The sequence below is a fragment of the Anabrus simplex genome, chromosome 11 (assembly GCF_040414725.1).
Source record: "Anabrus simplex isolate iqAnaSimp1 chromosome 11, ASM4041472v1, whole genome shotgun sequence".
Taxonomy (NCBI): Eukaryota; Metazoa; Arthropoda; class Insecta; order Orthoptera; family Tettigoniidae; genus Anabrus; species Anabrus simplex.
The window spans coordinates 93,641,552-93,660,005 of NC_090275.1; the positions used below are offsets into that span (position 1 = coordinate 93,641,552).

At 38.3% G+C, this 18,454-nt stretch overlaps 1 protein-coding gene across 1 annotated transcript in view; it reads left to right on the top strand.

Annotated features, from left to right (window-relative positions):
* Window positions 1-18,454, top strand: part of LOC136883333 (structural maintenance of chromosomes protein 1A) — a 224,974-nt gene that overhangs the window by 139,503 nt on the left and 67,017 nt on the right. The window contains exon 14 of the mRNA XM_067155569.2: window positions 7,239-7,304. Coding sequence (XP_067011670.2) covers window positions 7,239-7,304 — 66 coding nt within the window. The remainder of the gene's footprint in view (window positions 1-7,238; window positions 7,305-18,454) is intronic.

Below are 18,454 nucleotides of genomic sequence, written 5' to 3' on the forward strand. Positions count from 1 at the left end.
CCAGAAATCTCAGAAATTTGAAACTTGGTACGAGGGAAACTGACGACCCCAGGATCCCTAGAAAAATCGGAAATTCTCAAAATTCCCTGAAGGGGGCACGCTGGGGGGCTCAAATTTTGGGCTCAGCATAAGAACACAGTCGTATAGTATATCCAAAACGATAACCTATAGGTTTCGTGGGCTTAAAAATTTTCGGGAATTTCCTCATTTTTATCCCCTATCCCCCCAAATTAAGATGGCGGCACAACCTGCCAGACGAGGTAGACAATTGAAATTTGGTGAAATTATAGCTTTTGGTCCCTAACCGACGGGAAAATTCCAAGATGTTCAAATTTTTCACTTTTTACCCCCAAAGATATCGAAATATGGAGGCAATTTTAATGACTGTGCAGACATTCCTTTTGAGCTATTTTTTGGCTAAACGGTAAGTCGCATCACAAAACGGATGGCACAATGTCGCTTCAATTCGGAGTGATCTACAACTTTGGTCCTGTGACATTTTGTCGTATCTCTCTCCCTTATACGTTAAATTTGGCCGTATTTCTGGATTGTTCGTAGATTAGGTGATTTTTACAAGTATATTTCATTGTTTGACACACTTGTAAGAATGATAGGATCATCAAGTTGGGTGCGCACATTGGCACGATTAAGGGACATATGTGTACCAAATTTCATAATTCTAGCTTATACATAAGTAGGCAAAACGTAATGTAAAATATTAAAAATGCACCCAAATTTCACCCTATTCAAAATTTGAACTCAATTTACCCCCTTAATATGGGAGATACGAGGATATGGTTTAGAAACAAACATGTAGAGCGATAAATGAGGCGTCTGATGGCCCAAACCGTTTCTTAATATCATAAACCGTTTAGGAGATATGAATCTCGAAGTGGAAGTCTGCACTTTTCAACGTGCTCATGCTTATCCGTCATCTATATAAATAAAATCGTAACGACCGTGTGTCTGTACATTGATTATTTTGGCGAAATTTCCATACAGTTATCCGTTTCAGGTGTAATAATGACCATCTGCATCATTTTTAGCTTTGGTGTCTGTTTGTCTGTCCTATAACTTGAAAACTACTGGATATATTTCCACCAAACTTCATATTTAGAATCCACCTGTCCTTGGGTAGGTTTTAGCACAAAAAAATAAAATCGTAACGACCGTGTGTCTGTACATTGATTATTTTGACGAAATTTCTGTACAGTTATCCGTTTCAGGTGTAATAATGACCATCTGCATCATTTTTAGCTTTGGTGTCTGTCTGTTTGTTTGTCTGTTGTCTGTTTGTCTGTCCTTCTATAACTTGAAAACTACTAAATTTATATTTCCACCAAACTTCATATTTAGAATCCACCTGTCCTTGGGTAGGTTTTAGCGCAAATATCGTTTCTAAATCCCTGAACTGAGTGGGGATTTTTACGAAACCGAAACCGTGATTTTGCACTCCCTCAATGTATACACAACCGAACTTAATGGAAATCAACCTGCCTTAATGAAAATTAATTTCTAAACCTTTTTCTCTCATGTGCATCATTTCCATAACAGGATTTAGTAAGGGAGATATCATTAACGGACCGTTTTTCGGTACAAATCCCAGCGGACTTAACGCAAGAGCGGGTGCGTGTAAAGCGTACTTCTTACAACTTGAAAACTAACAAGATATTTGAACCAAACTTTATATATAGCATCCATCTGTCCGAGGGTAAGGTTCCCTTGGTGTCTGTTAGTTAGTTTGTTTGTTTGTTTCTTTGTTTGTTTGTTTGTTTGTTTGTTTGTTTGTTTGTTTGTTTGTTGGTCTGTTTGTCTTTCTCTAACTTGGAAACTACTGAATATATTTCCACCAAACTTCATATTTAGAATCCACCTGTCCTTTGGGGAGGTTTTAGGGCAAATATTGTTTCTAAATCCCTGAACTAATTGGGGGTTTATACGAAACCGAAACCGTGATTTTGCACTCCCTCAAAATACACACAACCAAACTTAATGGAAATCTACCTGCCTTAATGGAAATTAATTTCTAAACCTTTTCTTCTCATGTGCATCATTTCAATCACTTACAGGAAAGATAGTATGATCAAACTCTACACGAACATTGGCCCACCCAGTACCCATATGTGAGCCAAATGCTATGTCACATAATTATCCGAAAAGTAATGCAATGTAAGATATTCTTACACAAATTTCAACCTATTCAACGTTTCTGATTCAATGTGACCCGTGAATAGATTAGATGCAAAAAAATATCATAGGACCAGCCATTTAGATCGCTAAATACTGCGCCTTACGGTACAATCCTTTGTCGATATGACGTACCGTTTAGCAGCAGTTAATCTGTAAATGAAGGTCTGCAATATTGTAAACATTTATATACTTTCGTATGTCCATCTGTATATATTCATTGATGTCGATTTGTAGCGATCGAGAAAGGGTGTGTCTGCTATTGTAATCAGTACTCCCTACACCGACTTTGACTGCTGGCAGTAGGAATGGGGTCCTTCTCCAACTCCTGTGTAACTGGCATTAGTAAGGAGGGCCTACCATTTTAACGAATAATTCACTTTTCGATTTGTCTTGCAGAAGGCAAGGGATCATGCAGTTTTGTTCGAAAGTCCCCTACTCTATTGTGTGTGGCTCTAGGCCAGGGTGCCCGCCATTATAAACAAATGTTCCAATCTAAAATTTGACTAGCATTAGGCATAGTGGCCTGCTATTTTCATGGAAACTCATTAACTCTGTGTGACTGGCAGTAAGCTGGCTAGCAGCAGTAAAAAGGGACTATCATTATAATGATAACTGCACAACTCAATTTTGACTGGTGGTAGGGAAGTTGCCTGGTATTATAATAAAAACTCCTCAACTGTAACCTGTCTGAAAGTAGGAAATGGGTCTGCCATTGTAACTAAAACTTCCCAAATCGATTGTGACCGCGCAGTAGGCATTGGGGCCTGCAATTATAATGTAAACTTGCCAACTCGATTGTGAATGGCAGTAGGCAAGTGAGCCTGCCGTTATCATCACAACTCCGCAACCCTCACTTTACATTGGAAACAACGTATGTGGACCTCCCCATGCTATTTCTCGGATAAGGCTAAGAGACATGCAATTTTAAAACAATCTCATTTGCTGCACGCACAGTCTTTACGTCGATATCCGTGTACAATGTAGAATACCGTAGCGAAGCACGGGTACATTTGCTAGTGCATTTATAAATGTAGAATTAAGCACCAACACGTCGGCTGTATACGTACGTACAGTAAGCTTAATTTACGTACGTTGTTACACAATGCACTTACAAACATAAAATTAAGTGCCAGCAGGTCACATGAGTTACTGTTGCGTGATCCAAACAAACACGCCCATATCAAAGACGACTTGAGACTGACACTCCCTGAAGCTGTAGGCCGACACGCTAGGGCCGTGAAATTATGTTCTCTACTAAATCCTCACCCAGGCCAGTCGTAGCTGGAGCATTGTGTGCGTAGCGTGGCCGGGAACGCAAATTTAAATTTCTTATTGTGGGAATTGCGAACGTACTAAAGAGTGATGTAAATGTGCTATCCAGGTTTCTTAAATAAGTACTTAATTGAACATGGACTGAGATTTATGATGAATAACCAGGGAAACATGCTAGAGAGGGACGTCTTAACCAGTTTCAACTGTATCTTCTAATATCTGCTTTATGAGTGAATTTCTAGGTCTTCCATGAAGCCTTTTCCCAGCCATATAGCCTTCTACATTGGATGTTGTTAATGAAGAATGATGTAAAGTTTGATCCCACCAAGAAATATGTTGTTTTCATATTAATTTCAGCAAATTCTACGCAAAACTTGAGCATTTTTCGTCTTGTCTGTCCATATAACTTTTAGCTGCCCCCATTTCAAGCCATAATTTGTTTTCCATGATCTGACCAGGGGATTGGCCTTTATTAACAAGAAGGTACCGTATATACTAACAATCAGCCTACATCTCCATATACCAAGAAGTACGATCTCTGTCTGACAACACAAAGTGAAAAGTTTGAAGAGGTGGAACATTTGCTGGATGATTCTACATACTACAAGCAGAATCAACTCAAACCTAACTCATCCAAGACTGAGGTTTGTGCTTTCCACATCAGAAATAGGGAAGCAGCAAGGAAGTTCAATATTAGATGGGAAGGAAGTCAGCTGGAATATTGTTTTACTCCAGAATATCTAGTGGTAACTTTAGAATGCACCCTGTCCTACAAGACACTTTATTCGAATGCCAAACACAAGGTGTGTAGGAGAAATAACATCCTTTGTAAATTGACAGGGGCAAAGTGGGGTCTGCTCATGCCAAACAAGTTGAAATTGTCTTGAACAGCTCATGTAGAACTGTGAGTAGATACCTGAAACCAACACATGTCTATAAACTCTACTCTCTAGTTGACATAGCTCCTTCTGACTTGCAGCTTGAGGTCATGGCAGAAATTGAAGGAACAAAGTCAGAGATCACGCTCATCTGTTCCTTGGTCACCAGTCTTCAAGGGAACTACTCATATCAAGGAAAAGTTTTGTGTTGACCACAGCGGTGTTCATTGTGAGACCTGAGGTAGCCAGGATTTTGATAGGACAATCCACCACTATGCCGCATGTGTCAGTGTGGTTGAAGGCCGAAGAAATTCTTCCTGCAGGCCACAAAACTGACTGGAAAGTTTGGAGGTCCTCCACAGTTTTCGGAGTGGTGTTGGAAGGTGCAGAGTTAATTTTCATTTGTGGGTACCCGGAATGAACACAGCTCTAAAAGTGTGGACAGATTCAAACAATGCCACACCTGTGCAGATGTAAACTGTGTCCATTCACGTGCACAACACAACAACTGATGAAGGGTCATGTTATTGATACCGACTTGATCCGCTTCTTGGTGAATAGTTAAAAAAATCTACTTAGAGTAAGTGACAATAGATCGACAGGTGTGCACCTATCTCGCCTGCTGCTATGGATATATTGTCAGGTTTACTTTACTGGCAAATACAGGTAAAAGAAGTTGTGAATTTGTCTGTTAGATGGCAGTGTATTTTCTCCTTGGAATATGGCATGTTTTGGTACTAAATACATCCATTTACGTGTGATATATTTGGAACAAATTAAGGTCGTAATTTGTACTAGCTTTGAACCACGTGTTATTCTTGTTGTGACTTGCTTTCCTTATTTACTCTTAGGTTATTCACATATGATGGATACATTCTCAGAGTTAAATGATGAAGATATTGTGATGGAATTAAATGCATTTCTAAATTCAAGTGATGAGTCTGATGTAGATGATAGTTTTGGTTGGAGTGATGGATGTAGCGAACTAGGCCCAGTGTAGAATGACACTACTGTAGGGTACAATGCATGCATGCTAGCCGTGATGTAATTTCCCTTTTTTGGTGGGTAATTACTAAAGTATTAGTACTATCCACTTAAAATTTACAGGCATAACATCAAAATTAATTTCTCTGTAACATGCATATTTTCAAAAGTTTCAGAAAAACTGATTATGCATTTTTCTTTGACTTGTAAATACAATATCATTTTGAAGGAAAAAAAAACACTGTGCATTAATAATAATGAATAATTTTGTGTGGCTATTTCTATCCGGGTGCAGCCCTTGTAAGGCAGACCCTCCGATGAGGGTGGGCGGCGTCTGCCTTGTGTAGGTAACTGCGTGTCATTGTGGTGGAGGATATTGTTATGTGCGGTGTGTGAGTTGTAGGGATGTTGGTGACAGCACAAATACCCAGCCCCCGAGCCATTGGAATTAACCAATGAAAGTTAAAATCCCCAACCCGGCCGGGAATCGAACCCGGGACCCTCTGAACCGAAGGCCAGTACGCTGACCATTCCGCCAACGAGTCGAACAAAATTCGTGTCCTCATCCTGAGGTGGTGCAGCTCTTGTCAGGCATACCCCCAATGGAGGTGAGCTGCATGTACCATTTCAACCATATACCAGCCCTCCTGCCATTTTTAAATTTCTGGCATTACCGGGAATCGAACCTGGGCCCTCGAGGACGGCAGCTAATAACACTAACTGTTACGCTACGGAGGCGGACACTGTGCATTTAAAGGGGTGGAATCTTTATGAACCTTTTTGGTGTATTATATGTACATATTCTTTGATTAATAGATTTGTCAGAGTGACAAAGTATGTGACGCTCACCCACTGGTTAGAGATATATCAGTTACCAGCTCTAGGGTTAACTTATTTTTACATATATGCAGTGTGCTTCTGTCTCAAATGAATAAACAAAATTACTGTAAATATCAAAACAGGTTGCATTAAAATACCTTTCTGTTTGGTCAATTTAAAAAATAGGCAATGTTCTAATATCATCTCTCTCCGGACAATGGCTGAAGGTCTCCAACGATAAGTTCAAAGAATTACAGAATCTGGAAGAGTTTTGTAGCCCAGAGGCAAAAACCTTTTTAATGTGGAACTGCCACATTAAAGAACGTGAATTTAAACAATCATACTGTTTGAAATTTATTCTTGTGTTTAATTTACTCTATGATCTTATGTTTCTTGTTTATAGTTTTATACAAAGGCTATGTTTTTAATTTTTCATCATTAAAGACCTAAATATGGTTTTGTTATTAAGTTTAATTGAAATCAGGTGAAATGATAAGTATTGAAGGACAATAGTTCACATAATGACTATGTACAGGGGGAAAATATGACCAAGTCCATGACACTTTATCATTAAAACAAAAGTCTAGCTTATGTTTCAAGCAAGGAGGATTATAACAACACAGACTTAAAAGCAAATTACAAAATGGTTTGGCTTATTAGAGTTTGTTTGAGAGTATTTTCATCTTTAAAATTGCTCTTGTGTGGAATAATGTCCTCCCTCTCTGTGGCTTTGATAAATAGTGTGTAATGTTCTACGAGTTAAAAATGATGAGTCAGGCTCCTCACTTTCATCTCTTCTATTGACCCTACCTTGGTCAACTCTTTTTCTTTTCCTACTCAAATGGTATTAGGCTTCCGAGGCGTAGGGAGACTTTCATTTTCCCACTCTTCATGGCCCTTGTCTTTCTCTGGCCAATGCCTTCATTTTCCTAAGTGTTGGTTGGACTCCTTACGTTTTTTCCCTCTGACTAGTGTTAATAGAGGATGGTTGTCCAGTTGTTCTTCCTCTTAAAACAATTATCACCACCATCATCTTCACCTTCATCTCCCAATAGTATTTAGATTTGCAGTTAACTTATAATATATTTGTTGCAGCTTGCCCAAATCAGTAAATTGGAGGCTGAAATAGAAGTTCTTAAGGATCAACTGGAAAACTTTGGGGTAAGTAAAAAAATTTCAAATGACTCATTAATCATTTCCACTATTGAAAGTCATGCTCGAAAAAGAACTTGTTTAACAAGAAATTGTACTATTGAGTATGCAGATGAAAACTATCCAACAGGGATATGGAAACACTTGATACTTTTATCAACATGCATGTGTTTGATTATTTTGACCATGTTGGTTCAATCTTTTCTGTATTGACTTATATTCAATTGCTATGAAACACTTTTTGCCTTGTCAATACTTTACATTTTATTATAATCATCTAGCGTACATGTTTTGAGAGCTACTGCTCTCTTCTTCAGCGGTGCACAACCATCAAAAAAAATCTTGGACTTGACACATTTGTACAATACAGTCATCAACAAAACAAATAATACATAAATCTTGAAATCGTTACAATATTTCTTTTGTGTCTAAATTGTTCACTTACACTTACTATGTCATTTAGTAAAAACTTCAAAAATAGAATTTTTAAATCATAAAACGAATAAAACCTATTTAGTCACTATATACTCATCATCAATGTCCCACTCTAGTTGCCCAGGTGTGGTTAACAAGCCTCCTCCACTCCTGTCTGTCCTTCCACATTTCCTGCTCCATTACTTCCGCCACATCCAATCCAGCTTCTCTAATGCCGTGTAAATCAAAAACTAAAGGTTTCCACTTATTCAATACTGTTTGTTGTAACCTTAAAAAAGTTACATATATTTGTTGAAACTAGTTTGGTCTTACCAGAGACCATCATCAGTCAAAATCAAAGTAAAAGCAAGACATGAATAAAAAGAAGAAGAAAAACAAATATATATATATGAAGCAAGTATGAAATTCAAGACAAGTGAAGATTTTAAAACATGCATCACAATCACATGTCCTGTGCAAGCTCTCAGCTTTCCTCCAGTTGGAAGGCTGCACCTCACAGAAGACCAGGTGGAACACTAAAATATCAGCACTAGAGGAATCTTCTAGAACTCAGCTGAAACAAGTATGAACAGAATGTTGATCTATGATGAATGATTGGGACTTCGAATTTACACGTAGTAAGCGGGAAAACATGCTAATGAGGAACGCACTAACGAAGTTGCACTGTATATTTAATATGATGGGAATTCTAACTTAGAATTTACAGTGTGCTAAGCAATAAAAAAAAGCCTTGATTAAGAATGCACTAGTGAGGTTTCACTGTATACATTTCTTTGTTAATGGTTTTAAAAGAAACTGAAAATGTGGAATAGGAGCTCTATAGCAGAAATCAGGCAGACTGGAAGAACTGGAAAGAGACAGCAGGGGTAGGGTGTGACAGATGAGTAACATTGGTCTGCCATATCTTGCGAAATCTAGGGACTAGTTAGAATATCTTTGAATTATTTTGTGGTGAAGAAGTGACTAGAGGAACACTATTTACTGCATTGTCATAATGGCTGATCATGTGTGGGCTTGCTGTAGTACTGTGAATTTCTCTCATTGGTCGGCCGGCAGGCGCACCCAGCTTATCTGCCTCCGGTTGACTCATCACTTCCCGTTACACAGTACAGCATGGGAATGTCCGCACTTTGGTATTCTGTTTAAAGTGATACATTACTGGTATGAAACAAATGTTGAATACCGAATTTGGACAGATACTGTGCGTTGCCAAAGGGCTCAGTTTCAAAAGTGGCGGTAAACACAGACTGGTTATGTCTACGTATCGAAGGAGCGGTAGTTGGAGAGGGAAGAGCGGAAAGGTGAGGAGCGGCGCAAGCTTGGGGAAGAGCTAGTTGAAAGTCAAGGTAAGTTCCCTCGCTCTCACTCTTGATGCTCTTGTGTTATGTTTGAACAGTCCGCTCTCTTGAAAAGAGCAAGCAGGTCTGTGCTTAGAACTTGTATTAAGTGTTGATCTTTCACTCCAACTGTTCTCAAGTTGTGAAATGTTACTTCGGGGTATAATTCTTATAATGCCACAGTGGAGGAAAGGGTATTAATGTACGATAATTATGTGAAAACAGAGTCTTGCAGGGAAGTCGTTAGGCGATTTATAACACAATTTCCAGGTGTACGCCCTCCACATAGGGAGATTGTGTGGAAATTTGTAAACAAATTGAGACGAACTGGTTCTTTATTCAATAAGAAGTGAAGTGTTAAAAACACGTGTACCTAACAAGGAAAAAGTAAATGAAATCACAGAAAGATCAGAATATACGCCTACAAAATCCCTAAGACGACTTGGGCAAGAAGCCGGGCTATGAAAATGTTAATAGTTAAAAGTTAAAAGAAACTCTTGCATGTTGGATGAACTGAAAGAATATATCTGGAGAGAAATTGTCTCAGTTACGGAAGACGAACTTCTGCGTGTGACTTGGAGTTTTCTGAGACGATGCCAGAAATGTGTGGATGCAGGAGAAGAACATTTCCAACATCTGTCATAAGATAGCCTACGAGCTTATTTTCTAAATTCTTATTTTCTTAATTTTAATTGTTATCTCATGTCATGTACGGATAAAGTGAGCAAAGTGCTGTCCTTGTTGCTATGCCGTGGAGCACCTGTCAGCCCAACAAATGAGAGAAACTCAATGTAGAAGCAGTTCACGTTTCATAAGGAAGCGGGATAGTAATGTCACCTTAGATGACATAAATGAAGTTTTTGACAGAAAGTACAAGTTTGACAGCAAAAGCAGTTGTAGGAGAGATTAGAGTGATGATAATGTAATAAAAACATGTATTAACCCATTCACTGCCAAACCCGTATATATACGTTTTGTTGCAGTGTGTACTTCAACGATCTCACAAATGAACGCGATATAGTGTCATGCATTGAGATTCCGTGGAAATGCTCAAAGAAGTTCTGTACTGCAGACATACCACCCCATTTTGCGTGTTTTGAAAGCAATCTGGTATTATTTCAGCTTCGTTGGAGTGGAACATCATCTTTCCCGCTAACGTGTAGCCATCATGGCGTCTTGAAGTATACATTCATCTCTTGTTGACGAAGAAATTGAATGTTTCCTCATAAATAGTGATTCTGGAGAGCTATATTTTGATAATGAAGATGGAGAATATCTAAGTGGCGATATTGAACTACAAGAAAGTGCGAGACAAAGTAGTAATGATGAGTCTCATGTGGAATTGTCACCCCTTCTTTAGATAAATTATTTTTTCCCCAAATGTAAATGATTTTGATATTACCAGGTCTTGGACTGAGAATTTTATATTATATTTCAGTAATAGTATCACCGAGCGGAGTAGCCACACGTATTAACATGCTACGGCCAAGCTCTCCACTCGGCAGGCGAGTGGGTTTGAACCTCACCATCAGCTGTCCTGAGAATTTCTTTTCTTTTCTTTGTGGTTTACCTTTCGTACTCCCAAGCAAATACTGGGATGGTTCCTATTCATAAGCCACAGCCGATTCCTACCACTTCTGTACCCAGTTTCATTCACCATCATTCATTTCATATTCATCATCTTCTCAACATGCCTTTGCTGGTAAGATGTAGTGTTTACAGTGCGCTATGTCTTCTGGTATGGGCTAGAATAAAATTGTTACTTTCATTGACCTGATTATTCTTGGCTTTGACAATATGAAAGTGGCTGAGGTATGAGTGACCCTAGTAATGCCATTCCTTATGCAGCCAGTCCCTAATATGAATGGTGTGAAAATGTCGCTCATAGGGTCGGATGGTGCATGCATTTCAGTGGGCTTGGCAGACTGATGTGCAATAGCAACTTCTGGCTCAGTGAGGAAAGCAACGGGAAACTACATCACTCCTCATTTCTCTAGTACGCCTCTTCAGTGACACCTAGGCCATCTATGACAGCTAAGGGTGAACCTGTTAAGGATCCAACCAGCCTTCGGGCTGAATACCCTACATACACATCTTCTCAGCTGAAGTTTGCGTCGGGAAGGGCATCCGGTCGTAAAATATGGTGTAAAATATCTCAATTCATCCCCGATATCGTATTGGGCTGCAGGGCTAAGGGGATGATATGCATTCCATTAATAGTATCAGTGAATATGTATCTGTCAAAGTACTTCTTCCTCAACAAAAAAACACCAAAAAAAAACGGCCTACAGGGCTTGGCTGGTCATCAAAACTCGGCAGTGAAAAGGTTAAAGCTGAGGTTGGGACATGGTAGAGACAAAATGTGCCGTTAGTTTCTTTCGAATGAAAGTACATTTGTGCCTAATATATGTGTATTACTGAGCTCGATAGCTGCAGTCGCTTAAATGCGACCAGTATCCAGTATTCGGGAGATAGTAGGTTCGAACCCCACTGTCGGCAACCCTGAAAATGGTTTTCCGTGGTTTCCCATTTTCACACCAGGCAAATGCTGGGGCTGTACCTTAATTAAGGCCACAGCCGCTTCCTTCCCTTTCCTAGCCCTTTCCCATCCCATCGTCGCCATAAAACCTACCTGTGTCGGTGCGACGTAAAGCAACTAGCAAAAAAAAATAAAATAAAAAAAATATATGTATTTGATAATTCAAGTAGTGGTATAACTGGGCAGCTTCCAAGGCAACAGTCAGGTTAAGCAATTTCTTCATTTTCTAACCCAGTCTACATAGAGCGCATAGTAGTTGCTTAACATAGTAGAAGACAGTTGTGAGGCCAGCAATAATGTATATGACTTTGCCTTTGAATGAAGGACAAATCAGCAGAGTAATAAATAATGGCATATGACTTTTAGTGCCGGGGGTGTCCGAGGACATGTTCGGCTCGCCAGGTGCAGGTCTTTCGATTTGACACCCGTAGGCGACCTGTGCATCGTGATAAGGATGAAATGATGATGAAGACGACACATACACCCAGCCCCCATGCAGCGAAATTAACCAATGATGGTTAAAATTCCCGACCCTGCTGGGAATCGAACCCGGGACCCCTGTGACCAAAGGTCAGCACGCTAACCATATAGCCACGGAGCCGGACATCAGCCAGCAGAGTGAGAGTGGTAGAAATGAAAATGTTAAGATGGATGTGTGGATCATAGGTGTCAGCTATTACGGATTTCGCCTCACGATTACGGCAGTACAGTCAGAGGGGAAATTATTATGCATATCATGAAAAAATAATTTTCTGCGGGGAAAAAAAAAAGGGAGGAAGGAACTCATTTAATTCTTTCAAGCATTAGTGCTCTACCCTCGTCATTGCAATGCTGTTGAGTTGGCAGCTAAACTTATTTGATCGTCAGTTCCTTTTGCTACTCGTGAGCATTGTAAATAACGGCACTCTAATCTGCTCTTCTCCACTGTATAACATTAAGTAAGGTTGTATTTGCAGTACAGTATGAAATGTAATTCACAATAAATTTCCCACAGAAGGAGTTGTCAGTTTGTTGGGAAAAATCAGCCCTACATTAAGCACATCTACACTGGAATCGCTTATGGTCCGGAAGATGAAAATATCATCATAGGGGAAAGGATGCTTCAAGAAAACCTACACTGAAAAGCAGTTGTTGGGTGCAAAATAAGCTATAAAGAATTTTTTATCTCAGTAGTAACAGGTAATGTGCAAATTTTATTGTGTAATATGATATACAGTAAAACCTCGTTAAGATGTTAAACGAGAAAGCGCACTACTGAATACACAAATAAAAACTATCCAGGAGGGATATGGAAAGACCAGATACAATTTTTTCAGATATAACGGAGATTTAAAGTCAAAGAAATATGAATGTTTATTAAATTCACCTATTCAATACATAAAGAGTAATTTTAATTAAAAATTAAAACTTATGAAGTAAACTATAGGCACATGTTTTGCCCCCCCCTTTTTTTTTTTTTTTTTAAGGGCATCTTCAGCCTTAATCTCAAACCTGAAAGATAATAAATCAAGATCCTGATTGCTCTTAATTATTGTTTTTTAAGAAAAATTATAAATGATAAATGTGAGGAATGATGATGCAGGTACATGCGTCAAAAAATGAGCGAGAGGGGTGACAGTAGTTAAAATATTCTTATAAAAAAAGCCTTACAAATAGTCCTAATTTATATACTTTTATGAATGTCCTTGTCTAAAATTGTGGTAACAAGGTGTATATTAGTAGTTCTAAAAGAACACAGTTATTGCTGCGTTGAATTGAACCTTTTTGCAAGATACCCTGTAAGAAATAAGTTTAGACCTTAAACAACTTAATCTTTAGAATAATAACGAAGAAAAGTGTTATTGATTACTCCAAGTGGAGTTTAAATAAATTTTAAAGTTGCTAGTTTGTTGTTAATCTTTTGTGATGAGATAAGTCTGCTGCCTTCTTAAATTACGTTGTAGGAGCAAGAAAAAATGCTTGATAGTAAGTAGCCGTAATTATAAAGTTCTATAAGAACACAGTTAATTCTGCATGTACCTACAACATCATTCCCCACATTTATAATTTATAATTTTTCTTAAAAAACTACAATTAAGAACAATCAGGATCCTGATTTATTAACTTTCAGGTTTGAGATTAAGGCTGAAGATGCCCTTAAAAAGGGGGCAAAACGTGTCCCTATAGTTTACTTCGTAAGTTTTAATTCTTAATTAAAATTACTCTTTATGTGTTGAATAGGTGGAATTTAATAAACATTAATATTTCTTTGACTTTAATGTACAATTCAATACGGACCAAAATATGAGAATTATAACGTGTAATACGGGGATTTTACATCATACATCCGCAGGTATAGTGAAAACACTATGAGAAGAGAGCGTAAAAGATGTGAAAAACACGAAAGAACAAGTATGAAAACTTATTTCGCTGGGGCTTATAAAATAACATTAGTGTACTGAAAAGTGTTAAGAACACCAAAGAATAAATATGAAAACATTTGAACGGGGCCCATAAAAATATTGAAGTATTATTACAGATCACACTCTTTCTAAAACAAGTGTTAGTAGAAGCCTTTTATTTCGGACCAGTGGGTTAGTAGAAGCCTTTTATTTCGGATCAGTGGGTTATTAAACATTATTTTTCTGGTCACACACTGGATTGGAGGTTATACACGGCCATGTGCGCCTGCAACAAAATGACTTTGGCCGCCATTTTGAATCAAATGAAACTTCAATCAACCAAGACCCTATTTAATGTCATAAATTTCATTTTTGGTCCGTATTGAATCAAGATTTACATTAAGAAATATGGGTAAGTGGTTCCACCTATTCAATACTACAAAGTTGTGAAGTTATTAATACGTTTTTGGCAACTATACTTGCCATCATCAGCCTAAGAAAATTGTTACAAGGCATTCTGAAAACTACACTAGCATAACCAAAAATCCTTCTCAACATAACGTTTTTTCAAGAAATCTCGGCCATCAATCTACAATTCTCAAATTATGCATATTTATGGATACAGCTATCAAGATATAGGATCAGTATTACGTGACATATATACTAACATAATTTAATTTACTGTATCCACACAAGATATTAGTCACTATACTCTAGATACTATCAAGGCAAACTCGAACATTCTTCTCATCCTACACAAGTCATTAACATATATTCTATGAGGAACTGTTTTTATCAAAAAATATTCTAATCAGCCAATTTTACTGAATGTTAAATGTAATTAAAAAATGTTTATAATTCGATAAGGCCAATTGAATGCCTTTATTATCCAATTGAGATACATTTTATGAAGAATTTTTTTACAAAAACTCAATACTGTAATCAACCTTTATAACATCTACAAGCAATTTGACAATGTCATTTACTATTTTTATATTCAAAAGATTGTATAATATTTATGACCTGTATTGTATCTCATAAGAATTATTCTACTCTTAGTATTTTAAATATACAAGTTTTATGGTGTACACCCAATACAAAAATTTAGTTTAAGAACAAGTTGTACACACTAAAATTTTAAAATTATGTTAGTGTAGTTTTCAGAATGCCTTGTAACAATTTTCTTAGGCTGATGATGGCAAGCATAGTTGCCAAAAATGGTCCTAATAATGAGATCAAATAAATATGTGATGTATTACTAACTTCACAACTTTGTAGTATTGAATAGATGGAACCACAAACCCATATTTCTTAATGCAACCAAGACCCGTTCGAGTGACCCAGTAGAAACTGGCAGGTATGATTTGCAACATTCACGCCAACTCTACGCGCTTAAAGATGTTGATGCCAGTTGACGTGCTGACAGACTTTAATTTTGTCTTTGTTAGTAAGGAATTTCATGATTTTTTCCTTATCCATAATTTTGCTATTACAAGACAAATATGCACCCCGCTGGTCAACTTCACACGATTATGTTCCAGATTTAGGCTATCATGCGACAAATATTCACTACCCTTTACTGTACAACTAAACATGAAATACATTTCTAACTTCTGAATGGAATGCGAAATAAAATTACAAACAGGATCATTGTGTTATTCTGCAGTCTGACTGCTAACCAGCAAGCAAAACTGAGCATTTCTGAGGCTAACAGCTTGCTGCCCGAAGTTCCAACTTATCCTGTGAAGTTCAAGAATTCAAGGCCTTTTCCTGTTATCATGCAACTGCGGCGAGGGCTCTTACCCGAGTTGGAAATCACGTTCCTTCCACGAGGGATGACAAATAACATTTTCAGGGCTAGGAAAAATCTGATCATTCTAAGTGGTAATAGCGAAAATTCATGACGGGATAAGTGAGGTATTTTTATTTAGATTTAATACGATGAGAATCGGGACTTCGAATTTACGACGTGCTGAGCGGGAAAACGTGTTAATGAGGAACCCACTAACGGGGTTTCAATGTACTTTAATACACATTGCTAATGGGAAGGGCAGAAGGCGTGTCATCGGGAGGAGAAGAGCATGCTTTGGATTTTACTTCAAACATTTTCTGAGGAGGTTGAGATGTGGAATTACTGTTAAACCACTTTAAAGGTTGGCACCTCTGGTGGAGTTACCATATAGACCAAGGGATAGTGAAGGTTGCAGGGGAGCAGGAAAAACTAAAGATGCATGATTGCAGTGGTTTGGTTATGTACACAAGATGCAAGGAGTGTGGGCAAAAGGGTGAAGAACATGGAGACTGGAAGTAAAGTGAACAAGGGATACCCAGAAGAAGTTGGAGGGAATTAATCCTTGAAGACTTGAAGGAGAAGAAGCTGCATGAGCAGTGGGCACTGGACAGAGAGAAGTGGAGGAAGCTCATCACACACACTGACCCTTTATAAAGACCGGAAAAGCCAGAAGAACCGGAGCTTGATTACTTGCAGCATGATATAGACGTTGATTCCCATAGGGAACCTCAAATATTTGTCCCGAATGAGTAAATTTATAATATGCTAAATTGGGCTCATCAGTTGGTAAATAGCACACCTACCAAGACGCATTGCTAGTGCATACCGTGGAGGTCACTGTGTAGGCTACTTGGAGCCACCGGCAGTGCCAATGCACTATGAGGCACTTTGTCTCATTTTCAAAAATTGATATGAAGAATACTAAAAGACTTCTTCTTCTTGTCATATATTCCCACAGCTAAGTGGTTTTTTAAGGAAGTGTAGATGGTAAGAGCGGTAGGGGTAGACCAAGGTATGAATATGACAAGCAGATTAGAGCAGATGTAGGATGCAGTAGTTACGCAGAAATGAAGAGGTTAGCACAGGATAGGGTGGCATAGAGGGCTGCATCAAACCAGTCTATGGACTGATGACTCAAACAACAAGTGAACAAAAGTGTAAGGAAATTCTAAAAACATTTTTTTCATAGTGTCAGACTTATGTTTTAAGACCATCTTTAAAACAACTGTTTCAAATACGTTGCTCTACACGCGATATGGCTGAAAAGACCTTTAAATAGGTCGAAGTCCCATTGAATGTTTATTTAATAAACACTATTTAATTTGTATTGAAAAGGTGGATTTAACTCACTTATTTTAATTTGGTTTAATCAAAGTTCAATACGGACCCATAAAATGAAATTCATTTCTCTAGATGTGTAAAATATGTTCAAAAGTCTTAATATAATGAATTGTTCATCTAAAACAATTTAAGTCATAATTTACTTCTAATGTACATATTTTGAAGTAGGGGAATCCTATCCAGAACGTACTCCAGAGCAGTTCAAGTACTGTCAGAATACAAAAAATGACCGTTGCATTCTTCGACGTTCTTATATAGTAGATTTCATTAGCTGGTTTGTAGAACTGTTTACCATACTATTTTTGGCTCTCGATTAAAGTATACTTTACTTAGGAGAAATCATTGTTCATTTTATGATAATTTTAATACGAGGGCTGTAAATATAGTGGTGGCAATATTGATAGAACGCAATGTTTAATGAACTAACAAGTACAGTTACATTACATTCCTTCAGTGTAGCCACCTGCAAAGTTTATTACCTTTTGCCTAATGTCGGGAAGCCGTTGTGGACCGTTGGCAAGGCCTTCTCTGTTGATGACTGCGACGGAGCGTCCTACTCCGTGAAGTACATATGCCATGTCAGGAAATCAGCAGGGTTCAGAGGGGTTCCTTCGACTTTGGAAACAAGGTTGAAGTCACAGGGACTCATATCTGGCGTATGGAGGGCGTTCCAAGACCTCTCAAAGCCACCGTCGTAATAAGAGGTTGACATTGTTTGCAACATGACAGCATGTGTTGTCATGCAACACAATAGGTCGATCATCTTGCAATAAACCTGGACGTTTGCGCCGCATAGCCGGACACAGATGTCGCTCCGGAAATCTACAATAGTAATCACTCTTGACGGTTTGTCCCTTGGGCACAGTATATATTAGATTTAACACCCTTGTAGTCGTATTCCACAATCAGAATAAGCTTCACCCAGCTGGGTTCCTATCGAAATTTCTGTGGACGTGGCGGCGAACCTTGGTGATGCCATTCATTCGATTGACGCTTTAATTCAGGCTCGTAGTCTTATGCCCACGTCTCATCAATGGTGACAATATGCTGCAGAAATACATCTCTTTTGTTGCGGTACTTGTCCAGGTGGATGCCAGCTACTGCATACTGGTGCCATTTCTCTACATCGGTGAGTTGATGTGTAACCCAAATGGGATGCTATTTTCCTTATGTTAAGTATGTGCCTCACTGTTTAAGGACTGAGATCAACCTCTTATGGTTAATTCCTGGATAGTCCTCAACGATACTCTACGGAAATGAGACTACTCACGATGACAATCCAATCTTGAGCAACGGACAGCCGACCTGCACGGTGCAAATCCACAGTCTCATTC